This window comes from Coregonus clupeaformis, chromosome 40, assembly GCF_020615455.1.
Source record: "Coregonus clupeaformis isolate EN_2021a chromosome 40, ASM2061545v1, whole genome shotgun sequence".
In the NCBI taxonomy this organism is placed as follows: domain Eukaryota; kingdom Metazoa; phylum Chordata; class Actinopteri; order Salmoniformes; family Salmonidae; genus Coregonus; species Coregonus clupeaformis.
The window spans coordinates 35953913-35972223 of NC_059231.1; the positions used below are offsets into that span (position 1 = coordinate 35953913).

The window sequence follows — 18311 nt, forward strand, 5'->3', positions numbered from 1 at the left end:
AAGGGCAGGTAACAACACATCTGCCACGCTGATCCTCAACACGGGGGCCCCTCAGGGCTGCATGCTCAGTCCCCTCCTATACTCCCTGTTCACCTACGACTGCATGGACAGCCACGACTCCAACACCATCAATAAGTTTGCCATCAATAACCCAACAGTGGTAGGCCTGATCACCGACAACGATGAGACAGCCTATAGGGAGGAGGTCAGAGACCTGGCCGTGTGGTGCCAGGTTAACAACCTCTCCCTCAACGTGATCAAGACAAAGGAGATGATTGTGGAGAACATGAAAAGAAGAGCATGCCTCCATTCTCATCAATGGGGCTGTAGTGGAGCAGGTTGAGAGCTGCAAGTTCCTTGGTGTCCACATCACCAACAAACTATCATGGTCCAAACACACCAAGACAGTTGTGAAGAGGGTATGACAAAGCCTATTCCCCCTCAGGAGACTGAAAAGACTTGGCATGGGTCCTCAGATCCTCAAAAAGTTCTACAGCTGCACCATCTAGAGCATCCTGACTGGTTGCATCACTGCCTGGTATGGCAACTGCTCGGCCTCCGACCACAAGGCACTACAGAGGGAAGTGCGTACGGCCCAGTACATCACTGGGGCCAAGCTTCCTGCCATCCAGGACCTCTATACCAGGCGGTGCAGAGGAAGGCCCTAAAAATTGTCAAAGACTCCAGCCACCCTAGTCATAGACTGTTCTCTCACGGCAAGCGGTACCGGAGCGCCAAGTCTAGGTCCAAAAGGCTTCTTAACAGCTTCTACCTCCAAGCCATAAGACTCCTGAACAGCTAATCAAATGACTACCCGGACTATTTGCATTGTCTCTCTTTTTATTATCTATACATAGTCGAATTTAACTATACCTACATGTACATATTACCTCGACTAACCGGTGCCCCCGCACATTGACTCTGTACCGGTATTTTTCTTAAAGCTGCATTGTTGGTTAAGGGCTTGTATGTAAGCATTTCACTGAAAGCTCTACACCTGTTGTATTCGGCGCATGTGACAAATAACATGTTATTTTATTTTAAATAGTGTTAAATAAACACCTTATTGCTTCTCTCTTGTCATTTGCCGTGGCATATCAAGAACATCACAGTGAAACTTCAAATAGAACAGTAAACAAGTATTATTGCGTCATACCTGTGGTATATCGCTTCATATACACACGGCTGAAATGCTATTTTAGCCAATCAGCATTCAGGATCCAAACTCCCTGGTTTATAAAGTTAAATACAATATAGCCTACAGCCCAGCCGTACAATTCTCTAAAGAGTATTAAACGTTGCAAAATAGGCCCCTGATCAATTATATTATTGTATTTTTGAATCAAAGAGAACAAACTACCTCTCACTGTTTGATACTCCCTCCAGTACTCTTCTTTACAGTGAAACAAAAACAAAGCGGTTTTGTAATTCCTGTCGGTCACATTTAAAAGCACATTATCCCGTGACAGTGAGTCACAAATGATACCATACTCCCCATATAGTTCATGCTAGATTCCCACTATAGGGCCGACCCTAACCGTACTGATCTGGCTCTACTTTCTATTTTCCCCTTTGCCCTTTCCAGCAATTATGGTAACCAGGTTACCCAGTAAGTTTCAGCTCGGTAGTGTGAAAACGGTAATAGTGCACTATATGGAGAATAGGGTGTGTTACAAAGACGCAGCTGAACTCAGAAGGGGAAAGAGGGAGGGAGAGGGAGCGCGCGCGAGAGAGTGCTAAAGATTGAAATAAAGAGAAAGTCTGACCTCCAGATGACGTTGTAGACGGGGTCGAGACAGAGGCCGAAGCCCTGCAGGTCCTCCTGCTCTGAGTCGTTGAAGGTGCGGCAGCTGCCATCCAACTTGTTGATGAGCAGGCATTTAAAGGGAGGGGGCTCCGACACAGAGGTGGGGACTAAGCCTGGTCGGACACAAAGAAGAAAGGTTAATTAAAGGCTAATGCACTATTTTCATTGTGTGGAATTTTGAGGCTAAAATGGCATTGGACATCTTTATTGTTTAATCTAAATATTATATATTCTTGTGTATAATATCTTCACACAAAATAAGACATTTCCACATAAAGAGGTTTTGAGTAAAGGACCAATCCTAACTTGCATGTGAATCATACATTTCTGTCAATGGAAGTTGTGCACAAGGCCTGTATTCACAAAGCATCTCAGAGTAGCAGTGCTATTGTAGGATCAGGTCCCACCTGTCCATGGAATCTCATTTATTAAGATCTACACTTCTAGATCAGCATTACTAATTTGAGACGCTTTATTAATATGAGTCCTGATCTCAGATTAAGGTTAGGACCTTAGTGAGCAGAGGGCGTGCAACTTACCGATGATGTCTTTGCTAGCGAAGATCTCGGAAGTAGCCAGGACGTGTGAGTTGATCAGGGCCTCGTCTATCCTCAGGAAGGTCTGGTCGCCGCTGGCCCCGATCCAGGTGGCCTTGCGGCCGTACTTGGCACCAATGTTGGGCATGGGGGAGGGCTTGGCGTTCCAGTAGGGCATGTCCAGGATTGGCCGACCCAGCTGCCCTTTCTGTGGAGACATGTATTTCATTTCAGTCCTTACAGTCATTTTAGTAATTTAGTCATGTCAGTCATCTTATTTAGAATGACTTACAAATCACCACATTCAACAAAAGTAGGTAAAACAACCATGATCAGACAACAAGACAGAGAAGAAAAGTCAGTATCCTCATTCTGTGGTCACCAGCATTTCAAATACGATACATTATTAATCTCTATGTATTCAATAAGAATTTAAGCAATGGACAAAGTAACATTGCAAAGATATTACCATTACAACAAGGTCAATAAGGAAAACTAGGGGTTCTGGTTTGGGTTAGATACAATTCAATGGTTCTAGTTAATCAGGAAAAAAGTCTGAGAGAAAAATCACATCTGTGTAAAAAAGTATTTGAAAAGGTAGAGGCATAGAGCTGCGTGGTGTACCGAGAAGCTGCCGAAGGTGAAGACCTGCCCGTCCATGAGGAGCACGGCCGTGTGGTTACTACCAGCTGTCACCTGGACACTCGGACCTGGGAGAGCCTGCACCAGTGTGGGAGATCCCCTACACAGACACATAGAAAGGGGGGAAAGAGAGAGAGAAATACAGAGTTAATACCCAGGTTCAAGGACAGCCTTTACTACCAAACTGTGAGGCTAAACATCAAGGGACTACATGATTGTACTGCATTATAAATTAAATGTATTTCTTTATCGTCTGTTTACTAATAATTTGTGTACGTGTGTGTCAGTAGTTACCTTAGGTTGACATCTCCGTGTCCAAGCTGACCATGCTGACCGTAGCCAAACGTATAGACATCCCCATTCTCCATCAGCACCACTACAGGACAGGACCAGAGAAAAACCCATTTCATAACATCATCATTACATGTTAAATACCACATAATATCACTTATCGCAATGTGTTGTGTACATTTAGCATATTCATCAGATGCCTATTGTCACGCCCTGACTCAGGGGACGCTTAAAAGTTGAGTCAGGGTGTGTATATTCTTTGTTGTGTGTTTTCTATGTTGAATACTCTAGTATGTGTGGATCTATGTTGGCCGGTGTGGTTCCCAATCAGAGGCAGCTGTCGCTCGTTGTCTCTGATTGGGGTCCATACTTAAGCAGCCTATTGGCACAGTCTAGATTACGGGGGCTATTGGTTCAGAGGGAGCAGGAGGTATTCGGTCAGAGGGAGGCGCTACAGGAGGCTAGAAGGGAGAAGGAAGGTGTAGAGGCACGGCGAGAGGAGCTGGTTAGGCAGCAGAAGGAACAGGGGTTAATAAAGGAACCCAGTCCTGCTCCTCGCACCAAGCAAGTGGTGCGTGTCGCCAGTCCAGTCCGGCCCGTTCCTGCTCCCCGCACCAAGCCAGTGGTGCGCGTCGCCAGCCCGGCCCGGCCTGTTCCTGCTCCTCGTACCAAGCCAGTGGTGCGCGTCGCCGGCCCGGCCCGACCCTGCTCCTCGCACCAAGCCAGTGGTGCGCGTCGCCAGCCCGGCCCGACCCTGCTCCTCGCACCAAGCCAGTGGTGCGCGTCGCCAGCCCGGCCCGACCCGGTCCTGCTCCTCGCACCAAGCCAGTGGTGCGCGTCGCCAGCCCGGCCCGACCCGGTCCTGCTCCTCGCACCAAGCCAGTGGTGCGCGTCGCCAGTCCGGCCCGGCCCGTTCCTGCCCCTCGCACCAAGCCTGTGGTGCACGTCGCCAGCCCGGCCCTGCTCCTCGCACCAAGCCAGTGGTGCGCGTCGCCAGTCCGGCCCGGCCCGTTCCTGCCCCTCGCACCAAGCCTGTGGTGCGTTTGTCCAGTCTGGCACGGCCCGTGCCCGTTCCACCGGTGCCTGGTCACTCCGGAGACAGAGCAGTCCGCTCCACCGGTGCCTGATCTAGTTCCGGTCAGCTGTTCCACTCCGGAGGCAGAGCAGTCCGCTCCACCGGTGCCTGAACCAGCTCCGGTCAGCTGCTCCACTCCGGAGCCAGAGCAGTACGCTCCACCGGTGCCCAGTCCAGCTCCGGTCAGCGGCTCCAGTCCAGACCATGACGTCAGCCCCTCTCCAGGTTCGGGGTCTCCCACACCAGGGTCCAGACAGGGCCTGGCGTATCGTGGGAGAAAGGAGAGGGGAAGTAGCGCGCCGAGGTCCAGACCAGACCAGGGGCGCAACAGGGAGGCGGAGAGTGAGAGGTCGTCACGCCCCAAGCCGGATCCGCCTCCGAGGCGGAAATGCCCACCCGGCCCCTACCCTGTTATGTTTGGAATTAGTTATGTACCTTGGGGGGGGGGGGGTACTGTCACGCCCTGACTCAGGGGACGCTTAAATGTTGAGTCAGGGTGTGTATATTCTTTGTTGTGCGTTTTCTATGTTGTATATACTAGTATGTGTGGATCTATGTTGGCCGGTGTGGTTCCCAATCAAAGGCAGCTGTCGCTCGTTGTCTCTGATTGGGGACCATACTTAAGCAGCCAATTGGCACAGTCTAGTTGTGGGATCTTGTTCCGTGTAAGGTATGTTGTTTATGTCTACCTTGGACTTCACGTCTCGTTTAGTTTGTTGTTTTGTCGTTGTGTTTATTCGGTATAATAAACATGTATGCATATCACGCTGCGCCTTGGTCCGTCCTTCAACAAACGTGACACCTATCAACCTGATGGTGTGCAAACATGAGCACCAACACTTGATAAATAGTGCATAAACTATTGTAAAGGATTAATTGCATGTAGAAATATTTGTGGAAATATACCGAACAAAACTATAAATGCAACATGTAAAGTGTTGGTTCCATGTTTTATGAGCTGAAATAAAAGACCCCAGAAATGTTCCATATGGTTTATTTCTCTAAGATTTTGTCAACAAATGTGGTTACATCCCTGTTAGTGAGCATTTCTCCTTTGCCAAGATAATCCATCCACCTGACCGGTGTGGCATATCATGAAGCTGATTAAACAGCATGATCATTACACAGGTGCATCTTGTGCTGGAGCCAAAACAAAAGGCCACTCTAAAATGTGCAGTTTTGTCACACAACACAATGCCAGTTTTGAGGGAGAGTGCAATTGGCATGCTGACTGCAGGAATGTCCACCAGAGCTGTTGCCAGATAATTTAATGTTCATTTCTATATCATAAGCCACCTCCAACGTCATTTTAGAGAATGTGGCAGCACGTCCAACCGGCCTCACTACCGCAGGAACACAACCGCAGGAACTCTACATCCGACTTCTTCACCTGCGGGATCATCTGAGACCAGCCACCGGGACAGCTGACGAAACTCTGGGGTTGCACAACTGTGGGTTTTTGCACAACTTAATTTCTGCACAAACTGTCAGAAACTGTCTCAGGGAAGCTCACCTGGTCGTCCTCACTAGGGTCTTGAGCTGACTGCAGTTTGGCGTCTTAACCAACTTCAGGGGGCAAATGCTCACCTTCGATGGCCACTGACACGCTGGAGAAGTGTGCTCTTCACGGATTAATCCCGGTTTCAACTGTACCGGACAGACAGCAGATAGCATGTATGGCGTTGTGTGGGTGAGCGGTTTGCTGATGTCAACTTTGTGAACAGAGTGCCCCATGGTGGGGTTATGGTATAGGCAGGCATAAGCTATGGACAACAAACAAAATTGCATTTTATCGATGGCAATTTTTTAATGCACAGATATACTGTGACGAGATCCTGAGGCCCATTGTCGTGCCATTCATCCGCTGCCATCCCCTCATGTTTCACCATGATAATGCACGGCCCCATCTGTACACAATTCCTGGAAGCTGAAAATGTCCCAGTTCTTCCATGGCTTGCAAACTCACCAGACATGTCACCCTTTGAGCATGTTTGGGATGCTCTGGATTGACGTGTATGACAGTGTGTTCCAGTTCCCGCAAATATCCAGCAACTTTGCACAGCCATTGAAGAGGAGTGGGACAACATTCCACATGCCACAATCAACAGCATGATCAACTCTATACACTGCATGAGGCAAATGGTGGTCACACCAGATACTGACTGGTTTTCTGATCCACGCCCTTACTTTTTTTTTGAAGGTATCTGTGACCAACAGACGTATATCTGTATTCCCACTCATGTGAAATCCATTGATTAGGGCCTATTGAATTTATTTCAATTGACTGATTTCCTTATATGAAATGTAACTCAGTCAAATCTTTGAAATTGTTGCATGTTGCATTTATTTAAAAAAATAAGTTTACATACACCTTAGCCAAATACATTTAAACTCAGTTTTGCACAATTCCTGACATTTAATCCTAGTAAAAATTCCCTGTCTTAGGTCAGTTAGGATCACCACTTTATTTAAAGAATGTGAAATGTCAGAATAATACACTGCTCAAAAAAAATAAAGGGAACACTAAAATAACACATCCTAGATCTGAATGAATGAAATAATCTTATTAAATACTTTTTTCTTTACGTAGTTGAATGTGCTGACAACAAAATCACACAACAATTATCAATGGAAATCAAATGTATCAACCCATGGAGGTCTGGATTTGGAGTCACCCTCAAAATTAAAGTGGAAAACCACACTACAGGCTGATCCAACTTTGATGTAATGTCCTTAAAACAAGTCAAAATGAGGCTCAGTAGTGTGTGTGGCCTCCACGTGCCGGTATGACCTCCCTACAATGCCTGGGCATGCTCCTGATGAGGTGGCGGATGGTCTCCTGAGGGATCTCCTCCCAGACCTGGACTAAAGCATCCGCCAACTCCTGGACAGTCTGTGGTGCAATGTGGCGTTGGTGGATAGAGCGAGACATGATGTCCCAGATGTGCTCAATTGGATTCAGGTCTGGGGAACGGGCGGGCCAGTCCATAGCATCAATGCCTTCCTCTTGCAGGAACTGCTGACACACTCCAGTCACATGAGGTCTAGCATTGTCTTGCATTAGGAGGAACCCAGGGCCAACTGCACCAGCATATGGTCTCACAAGGGGTCTGAGGATCTCATCTCGGTACCTAATGGCAGTCAGGCTACCTCTGGCGAGCACTTGGAGGGCTGTGCGGCCCCCCAAAGAAATGCCACCCCAAACCATGACTGACCCACCGCCAAACTGGTCATGCTGGAGGATGTTGCAGGCAGCAGAACGTTCTCCACGGCATCTCCAGACTCTGTCACGTCTGTCACGTGCTCAGTGTGAACCTGTTTTCATCTGTGAAGAGCACAGGGCGCCAGTGGCGAATTTGCCAATCTTGGTGTTCTCTGGCAAATGCCAAAGGTCCTGCACAGTGTTGGGCTGTAAGCACAACCCCCACCTGTGGACGTCGGGCCCTCATACCACCCTCATGGAGTCTGTTTCTGACCGTTTGAGCAGACACATGCACATTTGTGGCCTGCTGGAGGTTATTTTGCAGGGATCTGGCAGTGTTCCTCCTGCTCCTCCTTGCACAAAGGTGGAGGTAGCAGTCCTGCTGCTGGGTTGTTGCCCTCCTACGGCCTCCTCCACGTCTCCTGATGTACTGGCCCGTCTCCTGGTAGTGCCTCCATGCTCTGGACACTACGCTGACAGACACAGCAAACCTTCTTGCCACAGCTCGCATTGATGTGCCATCCTGGATGAGCTGCACTACCTGAGCCACTTGTGTGGGTTGTAGACTCCGTCTCATGCTACCACTAGAGTGAAAGCACTGCCAGCATTCAAAAGTGACCAAAACATCAGCCAGGAAGCATAGGAACTGAGAAGTGGTCTGTGGTCACCACCTGCAAAACCAGTCCTTTATTGGGGGTGTCTTGCTAATTGCCTATAATTTCCACCTGTTGTCTATTCCATTTGCACAACAGCATGTGAAATGTATTGTCAATCAGTGTTGCTTCCTAAGTGGACAGTTTGATTTCACAGAAGTGTGATTGACTTGGAGTTACATTGTGTTGTTTAAGTGTTCCCTTTATTTTTTTGAGCAGTGTAGTAGAGCAAATTATTTATTTATTTCATCACATTCCCAGTGGGTCAGAAGTTTACATACACTCAATTAGTATTTAGTAGCATTGCCTTTAAATTGTTTAACTTGGGTCAAACGTTTCAGGTAGCCTTCCACAAGCTTCCCACAATAAGTTGGGTGAATTTTGGCCCATTCCTCCTGACAGAGCTGGTGTAACTGAGTCAGGTTTGTAGGCCTCCTTGCTCGCACAAACTTTTTCAGTTCTGCCCACACATTTTCTATAGGATTGAGGTCAGGGCTTTGTGATGGCCACTCCAATACCTTGACTTTGATGTCCTTAAGCCATTTTGCCACAACTTTGGAAGTATGCTTGGGGTCATTGTCCATTTGGAAGACACATTTGTGACCAAGCTTTAACTTCCTGACTTATGTCTTGAGATGTTGCTTCAATATATCCACATAATTTTCCTTCCTCATGATGCCATCTATTTTGTGAAGTCCACCAGTCCCTTCTGCAACAAAGCACCCCCACAGCATGATACTGCCACCCCCGTGTTTCACAGTTGGGATGGTGTTCTTTGGCTTGCAAGGCTCCCCCTTTTTCCTCCAAACATAACGATGTTCATTATGGCCAAACAGTTCTGTTTTTGTTTCATCAGACCAGAGGACATTTCTCCAAAAAGTATGATCTTTGTCCCCACATGCAGTTGCAAACCATAGTCTGGCTTTTTTATGGCAGTTTTGGAGCAGTGGCTTCTTCCTTGCTGAGTGGCCTTTCAGGTTATGTCGATATAGGACTTGTTTTACTGTGGCTATAGATACTTTTGTACCTGTTTCCTCCAGCATCTTCACAAGGTCCTTTGCTGTTGTTCTGGGATTGATTTGCACTTTTCACACCAAAGTACGTTAAAAGACAGAACGCGTCTCCTTCCTGAGCGGTATGACGGCTGCGTGGTCCCATGGTGTTTATACTCGCATACTATTGTTTGTACAGATGAATGTGGTATCTTCAGGCGTTTGGAAATTGCTCCCAAGGATGAACCATACTTGTGGAGGTCTACAATAATTTTTCTGAGGTCTTGGCTGATTTCTTTTGATTTTCCCATGATGTCAAGCTAAGAGGCTCTGAGTTTGAAGGTAGGCCTTGAAATACATCCACAGGTACACCTCCAATTGACTCAAATGATGTCAATTAGCCTATCAGAAGCTTCTAAAGCCATGACATCATTTTCTGAAAATTTCCAAGCTGTTCAAAGGCACAGTCAACTTAGTGTATGTAAACTTCTGACTTCAACTATATTTGTTTAGATAGAGTCAATTGTATGTTTTGTATAATTCTACAAAGTCCTAGAAAAAATGTAGACCTCTAGCCTATCTTAATTTCCCTTACAATAAAAACATTACAGTGTAATCCATTTGATCAACTCTATTTGTAGATTTGATTAGTAATAGAGTTATAGTAATTAATAAAGTCCAGTTACAGGGTATTTAGACAAAGTAGAAACGGAAAAGATAAACATATAACCAGCCAGGTGCACAGGTGAAATTATTTGCAGTATTGCTAAACAAAAGTACCAGATCATGAATTGTAAAGGATGAATTGCATAAATAAATATTTGTGGAAATATATTCATGACAAGATACAATATAAGTATTTTGTTGATTGTAATCGACACTGTATTGTGCACTTATATGCGTGCATTTAAGCATGAATCAATCTTGTCGTGTCTTTATGCTTCGGGTCCACAGTCAGCACACAGCTTTGGGGCTTTGTGTGCGCAAGCCCCACAAACAAATCGGTTGCACTGCACACAGTTTTCTTGGGCCTTGTTAAGTGTGCAGGTGTCGCATAATCTCTCTGAAGCTGTTGCGTGAAATGGTATCTCTGAAAAAGTCCACCCCTTACCTATCAAACCAAAATGACTCCACATCCAAACTCTTTCCGCCGTATGCCCCGCGGACATACAAGAGTGCAATAAATGCTTAGAGTTCATCCATAGACATGTCCCACGTACTGTTTCCTTTTCTGTACGTATGAGCAACATCTCTGATGTGCTTCAACATCTGCATGTCACATAAACTCGTCATACTTTTCTACCAAACCGTGCCATCCCTCCCAGACTGTCTCACCGTGGCAGTTGGGATCATTATCTCAGTTGGCTCTGTTCTGGTTTTTCTGCAGCGAGGCTCAGGCATCGGAGGCGGAGGCTCGAAGTAAACATCAGAATCAGATGAAGACTTTTATATCCAATCCTCCATCCGACTTAAACTCATCTAAATTCTGCAGCATTTGCAATGCTGTCAGTGCGTCTATTCGTTTGGTTCGGCTTGACATTGTGAACTACACACATTGTATGTTGTACTCAGTGTCTGATTTGACTCTGAGGGGAATTATATACCATTTCCAGCCTTTCATAATAAAATAATTAGACTGTCCACAACGCCCACAATTCCTCATCATTACACTAGTGTTCTAAATTCAATCATCCCCTTCACCCCTAACAGTTCATTGAAGCCATTCATCTATTGACGACAGAATATAATATTTTAATTTTATTATGTTACTAGTTTTTGCTTAGTAGCCAGAGCAATGCTGCCGTTCGAGTGGTCATGTGCTGAATGCATGGACAGCACAGCTATTATTGGAAAAAGTAAAATTTGTAAATAGAGCTGCACCTCTTGAATTTTGAGTTATTTGACAAAAGTAAGTGTCATAGAAACAGCAGAATATGCTCTTTCTGATACTATATAGAAATCTAAATGTTTGCGGATTTGATAAAGTGATGCTCAATTTCCCTGCATCTGTCAATTACAAGATGCGCCCATGTCTTTTTGTTCAATTTGACAACTGATAGGCCTAATATTGTCACTCATCAGATTGTCAATTTAATATTGTCTATAGGCTAACTCTTATTATGTGTAAAATTCTTTTTGGTATAGTTTAGGTGTAGTTTTGATGGTCCGGCTATACAGGCTGACTGGCATTGTTTGTTTCCCACTTAGAAAGAGTCAAGGATATGTTTGCATTATTCTAAAGGCATACTGCAACACATATAATGTTTAATTTCCCTTACAATACATTTGATTAGTCATATAGTTACAGTAATAAAACAGTCCTGTAAGCTTATTTTTACAAAGTAAAACATAAAAGAGAATGGTATCAACCGCAAGGTGCGGTCAAAATTCTTACCATGAGCTCCAACACTCACTTCAAATCAAATCAAATCAAATTGTATTGGTCACATGCGCCGAATACAACAGGTGCAGACATTACAGTGAAATGCTTACTTACAGCCCTTAACCAACAGTGCATTTATTTTAAACAAAAAAAAAGTAAAAATAAAACAACAACAAAAAAAGTGTTGAGAAAAAAAAGAGCAGAAGTAAAATAAAGTGACAGTAGGGAGGCTATATATACAGGGGGGTACCGTTGCAGAGTCAATGTGCGGGGGCACCGGCTAGTTGAGGTAGTTGAGGTAATATGTACTTGCGACTGTGAGTCCTAAAATGCAGAGCCTATTGATGGAGTATTTTTCAAATCTGTTCCATTGTTTGCTAGCTGGTTAGCTAGCTCTGTCTCATTGACCACCAATACAAATGCTGCTAAAGGAAGCTAGCTAGCCAGGTAATATAACATGTTTTCTCCAAATGTATGTTAGCTAGCTAAGTTAGCTTGATTATGAATACAACTCTCATCTGCTGTCGATAGAAGGATATGACTTAAGAGCACTAGTTTGGTCCAAAAGTTAGCAGCTTTGACCGCATGTGGATGGTGCATTCACAGCCATCCAGTGGCTAGCCACACTACAAACGTCATTTTACCAAGTTCCTGTGAAGCAATTGTAATGAGTCCGCCACATACCCAAGAGTCTTCTGATTAGCAATGGTTAGTTTGTGTTTAATTTCATTGTGTATTAGAACACAGTTTGATATCATTCTCAGGGGTTTTCTCAAATAGTTTGAATGGGGAATTGAGTTTCCCGGGGAAATGTTGACCGAGGTAGCAACAGTAACAAAAGGGGCGGGGCTTAGTGAAGGGTAAATTCCTTTAACAGTTTTTATTGAAATACCTTTATGACCTGTGGTTATTTGATATGTGGCCAGAAAACACTCATCAACACAGTCTTCCTCTTGTGATCAAAGACCACCGAAGAAGAGATCAAAGAAGAAGCAGGGAGTGAGTGACAGGAAGTGGCCGGGGGACCTACCTGAATGGTGGAAGCCGCAGCTGACCTGCACAGCTGTCATCTCGCAGTCGAAATGCACCACCCTCGGGGGGTAGGTGGTGATCTTATGGGGGTCCTTCTCCACTCGCTCGCTGCTCCCGTCTGTAAAGGTGAACAGGCCATCAGTCAGGTGGAGAGGGGGAAGGAGGGAGCAGGCAGGAGAGAGAGAGGGTAGGGGTTAAGAAAGAGGGAGAGAACTCCGTTTGCAGCTTCAGAGATGGGTGTCTTAGGATCGGAACACCGACAGTCCTGGAGAAGGAAGCTGGAATAAGCAAGTGATTCCAAGAAAAAAAGAAGGGAGAGAAGGAAGGAAAGGTAATGAAGGCATGTGAAAAGAAGGTAAAAAAGAAGGTAAAAAAACTCTCCAAACCTCAAACAGAGCAGGACCTTTCTTTTTGTGGGGGTTGTTTCAATTGCTCCATGCTCAATTTCAATGTGGCGTATCACTTGCAGGTGCCTATGACGCCTAACTACACAGCAACATAATCCAGGGCTTAGTGCAGTTCTTTCCAGCTGAATGTATTTTTAAAAAGTTCTGAAAATACTGTCATACCTGTTCTGTATAAAAGTTTAATGTGAATTTAGGGGGCCATTGGCTTTCATAGGATTCTTATTGTTTCAGAGGTCATAGTGATTGGTGAGAGGAACAGGGAGGATGAAGGCCCATGCATTACAGTGAACATAGAACGGTGTTTATTGATCCCATCTTATACCACGGACTGACATGCTATGGTCTTCCTCATTTTATAAACTAAGTAACAAACTAACTAACTGCTGGAATAGTCAGCATATACCTCACACACCAGTCCATGGACCAGGGTTCTGTTGGATAGGGTTGAATAATTGGCCTGACTGAATGAGTCCAATGGGGTTGGAGAGACATTGCTCTCTAGAGTATAGAGTAACTTTTCAAGAGGAGTGCAAAAATAGGGGTACAAGAACACACCCTCTCCCCTTGATGCTTTACCTCTATAGTAGCATAATATCCTATATTTGACCTTTAAGAGACATTCTTCAGAAAATCTATACTCCCTCAGTATTATTTTCTATTCAATATCAATACCTACACATTCCCCTGCTCTCAACCTCAGAACCATCAGTTGTGGGGGAGAAATTAGGGTAGAAGAGGGAAAGATCTTAGTATAGAATAATCCTAATGGGTAAACCAGTTTGACGTATTATTAATCCCGATTAAGAATAGTGGGACTGTGGTATCTTTTACATCTTCCATCTGCATTTTCCTCTACAGCATCTTAAAGCTGCAATATGTTACTTTTAGGGCAACCCGACCAAATTCACATAGGAAAGTATTTGTATTTGTATTTGTTATGGATCCCCATTAGTGGCTGCCAAGGCAGCAGCTACTCTTCCTGGGGTCCAGCAAAATTAAGGCAGTTTTACATTTTAAAAACATCACAATACATTCATAACAGATTTCACAACATATTAAGTGTGCCCCCTCAGGCCTCTACTCTACTACCACATATCTATAACACAAAATCCATGTGTACATGTGTGTATAGTGCGTATGTTATCGTGTGTTTACATGCATGTGTCTATGTTTGTGTTGCTTCACAGTCCCCACTGTTCCATAAGGTGTATTTGTATCTGTTTTTAAATCAAATTTTACTGCTGGCATGAGTTACTTGATGTGGAATAGAGTTCCATGTAGTCATGGCTCTATGTAGTACTATGCACCTCCCATAGTCTGTTCTTGACTTGGGGACTGTGAAGAGACCTCTGGAGGCATGTCTTGTGGGGTATGCATGGGAGTCTGAGCTGTGTGCCTGTAGTTCAAACAGACAGCTGTCAATATCTCTCACAAATACAAGTAGTGATGAAGTCAATCTCTCCTCAACTTTGAGCCAGGAGAGATTGACATGCATATTATTCATGTTAGCTCTCTGTGTACATCCAAGGGCCAGCCGTGCTGCACTGTTCTGAGCCAATTGCAATTTTCCTAAGTCCCTCTTTGTGGCACCTGACCACACGACTGAACAGCAGTCCAGGTGCGACAAAACTAGGGCCTGTAGGACCTGCCTTGTTGATAGTGCTGTTAAGAATGCAGAGCAGCGCTTTATTATACAGACTTCTCCCCATCCTAGCTACTGTTGTATCAATATTTTTTGACCATGACAGTTTACAATCCAGGGTTACTCCAAGCAATTTAGTCTCCTCAACTTGCTCAATTTCCACATTATTAATTACAAGATTTAGTTGAGGTTTAGGGTTTAGAAAATGATTTGTCCCAAATACAATATTTTACATTTTTGGAATATTTAGGACTAACTTATTCCTTGCCACCCATTATGAAACTAACTGTATCTCTTTTTTAAGTGTTGCTGTCATTTCAGTCGCTGTGGTAGCTGATGTGTATAGTGTTGAGTCATCCGCTTACATGGACACACTGGCTTTACTCAAAGCATGTCGTTAGTTAAGATTGAAAAAAGTAAGGGGCCTAGACAGCTGCCCTGGGGAATTCCTGATTCTACCTGGATTATGTTGGAGAGGCTTCCATTAAAGAACACCCCCTGTGTTCTGTTAGACAGGTAACTCTTTATCCACAATATAGCAGGGGGTGTAAAGCCATAACACATACGTTTTTCCAGCAACAGACTATGATCGATAATGTCAAAAGCTGCACTGAAGTGTAACAAAACATCCCCCACAATATTTTTATCATCAATTTCTCTCAGCCAATCAGTCATTTGTGTAAGTGCTGTGCTTGTTGAATGTCCTTCCCTATAAACGTGCTGAAAGTATGTTGTCAATTTGTTTACTGTGAAATAGCATTTTATCAAACACAATTTTTTCCAAAAGTTTACTAACGGTTGGTAGGCTGATTGGTCGGCTATTTGAGCCAGTAAAGGGGGCTTTACTATTCTTAGTACAGGCCTGAGGGCACACACTTTCTAGCAGCCTTAAATTAAAGATATGGCAAATAGGAGTGTCAATATTGTCCGCTATTATCCTAAGTAGTTTTCCATCCAAGTTGTCAGACCCCGGTGGTTTGTCATTGTTGATCGACAATCATCTTTTCAACCTCTTCCACACTTACTTTACGGAATTCAAAATTACAATGCTTGTCTTTCATAATTTGGTCAGATATACTTGAATGTGTAGTGTCAGTGTTTGTTGCTGGTATGTCATGCCTAAATTTGCTAATCTTGCCAATGAAAAAAAATAATTAAAGTAGTTGGCAATATCAGTGGGTTTTGTGATGAATGAGCCATCTGATTCAATGAATGATGGAGCTTAGTTTGTCTTTTTGGCCAAAATCTCATTTAAGGTGATCCAAAGCTTTTTACTGTCATGCTTTATGTCATTTATCTTTGTTTCATAGTGTAGTTTCTTCTTATTTTTATTCAGTTTAGTCACATGATTTCTCAATTTGCAGTACGTTTGTGAGTTATAGATGTGAGTTATAGATCTGTAATTCTCATTGAAAGCAAGTCTAAGAACTGGTGGATCTGTTCTATGTGCGCTATTTCTATGTTTCCAGTTCTTAAATTTAGTTTTTTCGTCTTCTCCTTTTGGTTTTGTACACCAGCTTCAAAAAGCTGAAAATACAAAATGTTTGGTTTTGAAAAGATACAGTATTTCACAGGGGTTTAGATGGTACAATGATTCTACACACTATAGATTACTTGTTCTGTCACAAACTGAAATTAGGAGAACTACTAGAATTTTAGCAACCAGGAAATGGCACAGCATATTGCACCTTTAATTTGTTGCTTCCAAATATAACTACAGGGCACATAAACCATCTATTTATACCAATTAGTGATTATCCATGAAGGATATTTTAAATGTGCCCTGTTCGGATAAAAAAAATACTTAAATCATTTCATTGGTGGCTATAAATACTAATTTGAAAGCCTCCACCGACGTCTAGGATGACATGAAATAAGCGCAATCGGTGTCGGAAGTCTATCCGTCACAACTTCTCTTCTCTCCTTACTGATCTATCAATCCCATAATATAGTCTGCTTGTTGTTTGAGGCGAGGCGCTTTGACAACGCCTGCAGTTTCACCTGCATCTAATTATGCTGTGTCAGTCGACGGCCGCTGTAAGAAATCTACTCTGCTGCTTAGAGAGTGTTGTTCAATCGAGTTGGACTGTGATATAGATTTTTATTTAACAAAAGTAGTGTCGCCGTCCAAGGACTCTAGTGCCAAAGCAAAAGAAGAATTAACTTAATAGACTCCCAATTGTTTCTTATTCTCTCTCCTTCGGTTTGTCTTTTGTATTTATACTAATGCACCAGAGAGAGGAAACCTATTTAGAAGGGATCTTTACTTAAAGGGGCAATCTGCAGTTCAAAAACTTGCAAAGCGGTCACCACGCCACTGTTTCGGTACACATCTGGGGGATGGGGCTGGATAAATGTAACCACTGTCAAATTCATAGACAGACCTATGGATGCAAGGACTGACCATCTCTGAGATAAAAATTATAGTCTTAACCATGTTTTTAAGCTATTCAGTGTTTGTTTACAATTGCATCCTTTGCAAACAAAGGAGTAGAACAAGCTTATATTTTCGGTTCTGATGGGGTTAGACAATTGAGGCATTTATAAGTTATATTCTTCAAGAATCAATGGCTATACACTGCATATTATGAATTTAAAAGTAAAACAATTTATGTTGAAATCAGAGGAAGTTACAGCTACTATTTTTAAGCAATTTCCTGTCCTAGAGAGAAAATACACATTTACATTCCAACTCCAAAGAATGACAAAGGCTACTTGAACATATTCACGAATTGGGAGTGGGAATTTCCACGTGGAGTTGATAAACATCAACAAATAGGGCACTGATAGCTGTCATTCGGAAAGTATTCAGACCATTTGACTTTTTCCATATTTTGTTAAGTTATAGCCTTATTCTAAAATGGATTAAAACATGTTTTCCCCTCAATCTATACACAATACCCCATAATGACAAGGCAAAAAAAAAAAAAGTACAACATTTTTACAAATGTATAAAGAAAATACAAAAATTAAATACCATATTTAGATAAGTATTCAGACCCTTTACTCAGAACTTTGTTGAAGCACCTTTAGCAGCGATTACAGCCTAGAGTCTTCTTGGGTATGACGCTACAAGCTTGGCACACCTGTATTTGGGGAATTTCTCCCATTCTTCTCTGCAGATCTGTCAGGTTGGATGGGGAGCATCGCGGCACAGCTATTTTCAGGTTTCTCCATGTTTAATCAGGTTCAAGTCTGGACTCTGGCTGGGCCACTCAAGGACATTCAGAGACTTGTCCCGAAGCCACTCCTGCGTTGTCTTGGCTGTGTGCTTAGGGTCGTTGTCCTGTTGGAAGGTGAACCTTATCCCCAGTCTGAGGTCCTAAGCACTCTAGAGCAGGTTTTCATCAAGGATCTCTCTATAATTTGCTCCGCTCATCTTTCCCACAATCCTGACTAGTCTCCCAGTACCTTCCGCTGAAAAACATCCCCACAGCATGATGCTGCCACCACCATGCTTCACCGTAGGGATGGAACCAAGTTTCCTCCAGACGTGACGCTTGGTATTCAGGCCAAATAGTTCAATCTTGGTTTCATCAGACCAGAGAATCTTGCTTCTCATGTTCTGAGAGTCCTTTAGGTGCCTTTTGGCAAACTCCAAGCGGGCTGTCATGTGCCTTTTACTGATGAGTGGCTTCCGTCTGGCCAC

The 18311-nt window shown here is 43.8% G+C and overlaps 1 protein-coding gene across 2 annotated transcripts in view; it reads right to left on the bottom strand.

Moving 5' to 3' along the window:
• LOC121554853 (E3 ubiquitin-protein ligase MYCBP2-like) overlaps positions 1 to 18311 on the bottom strand; it is a 323061-nt gene that overhangs the window by 167232 nt on the left and 137518 nt on the right. For both annotated transcript variants that reach the window (XM_045212139.1, XM_045212140.1), the window contains exons 18-22: positions 12612 to 12731; positions 3280 to 3361; positions 2968 to 3085; positions 2347 to 2551; positions 1767 to 1920 (exon numbers count right to left, since the gene is read on the bottom strand). In XM_045212139.1, coding sequence (XP_045068074.1) covers positions 1767 to 1920; positions 2347 to 2551; positions 2968 to 3085; positions 3280 to 3361; positions 12612 to 12731 — 679 coding nt within the window. The remainder of the gene's footprint in view (positions 1 to 1766; positions 1921 to 2346; positions 2552 to 2967; positions 3086 to 3279; positions 3362 to 12611; positions 12732 to 18311) is intronic.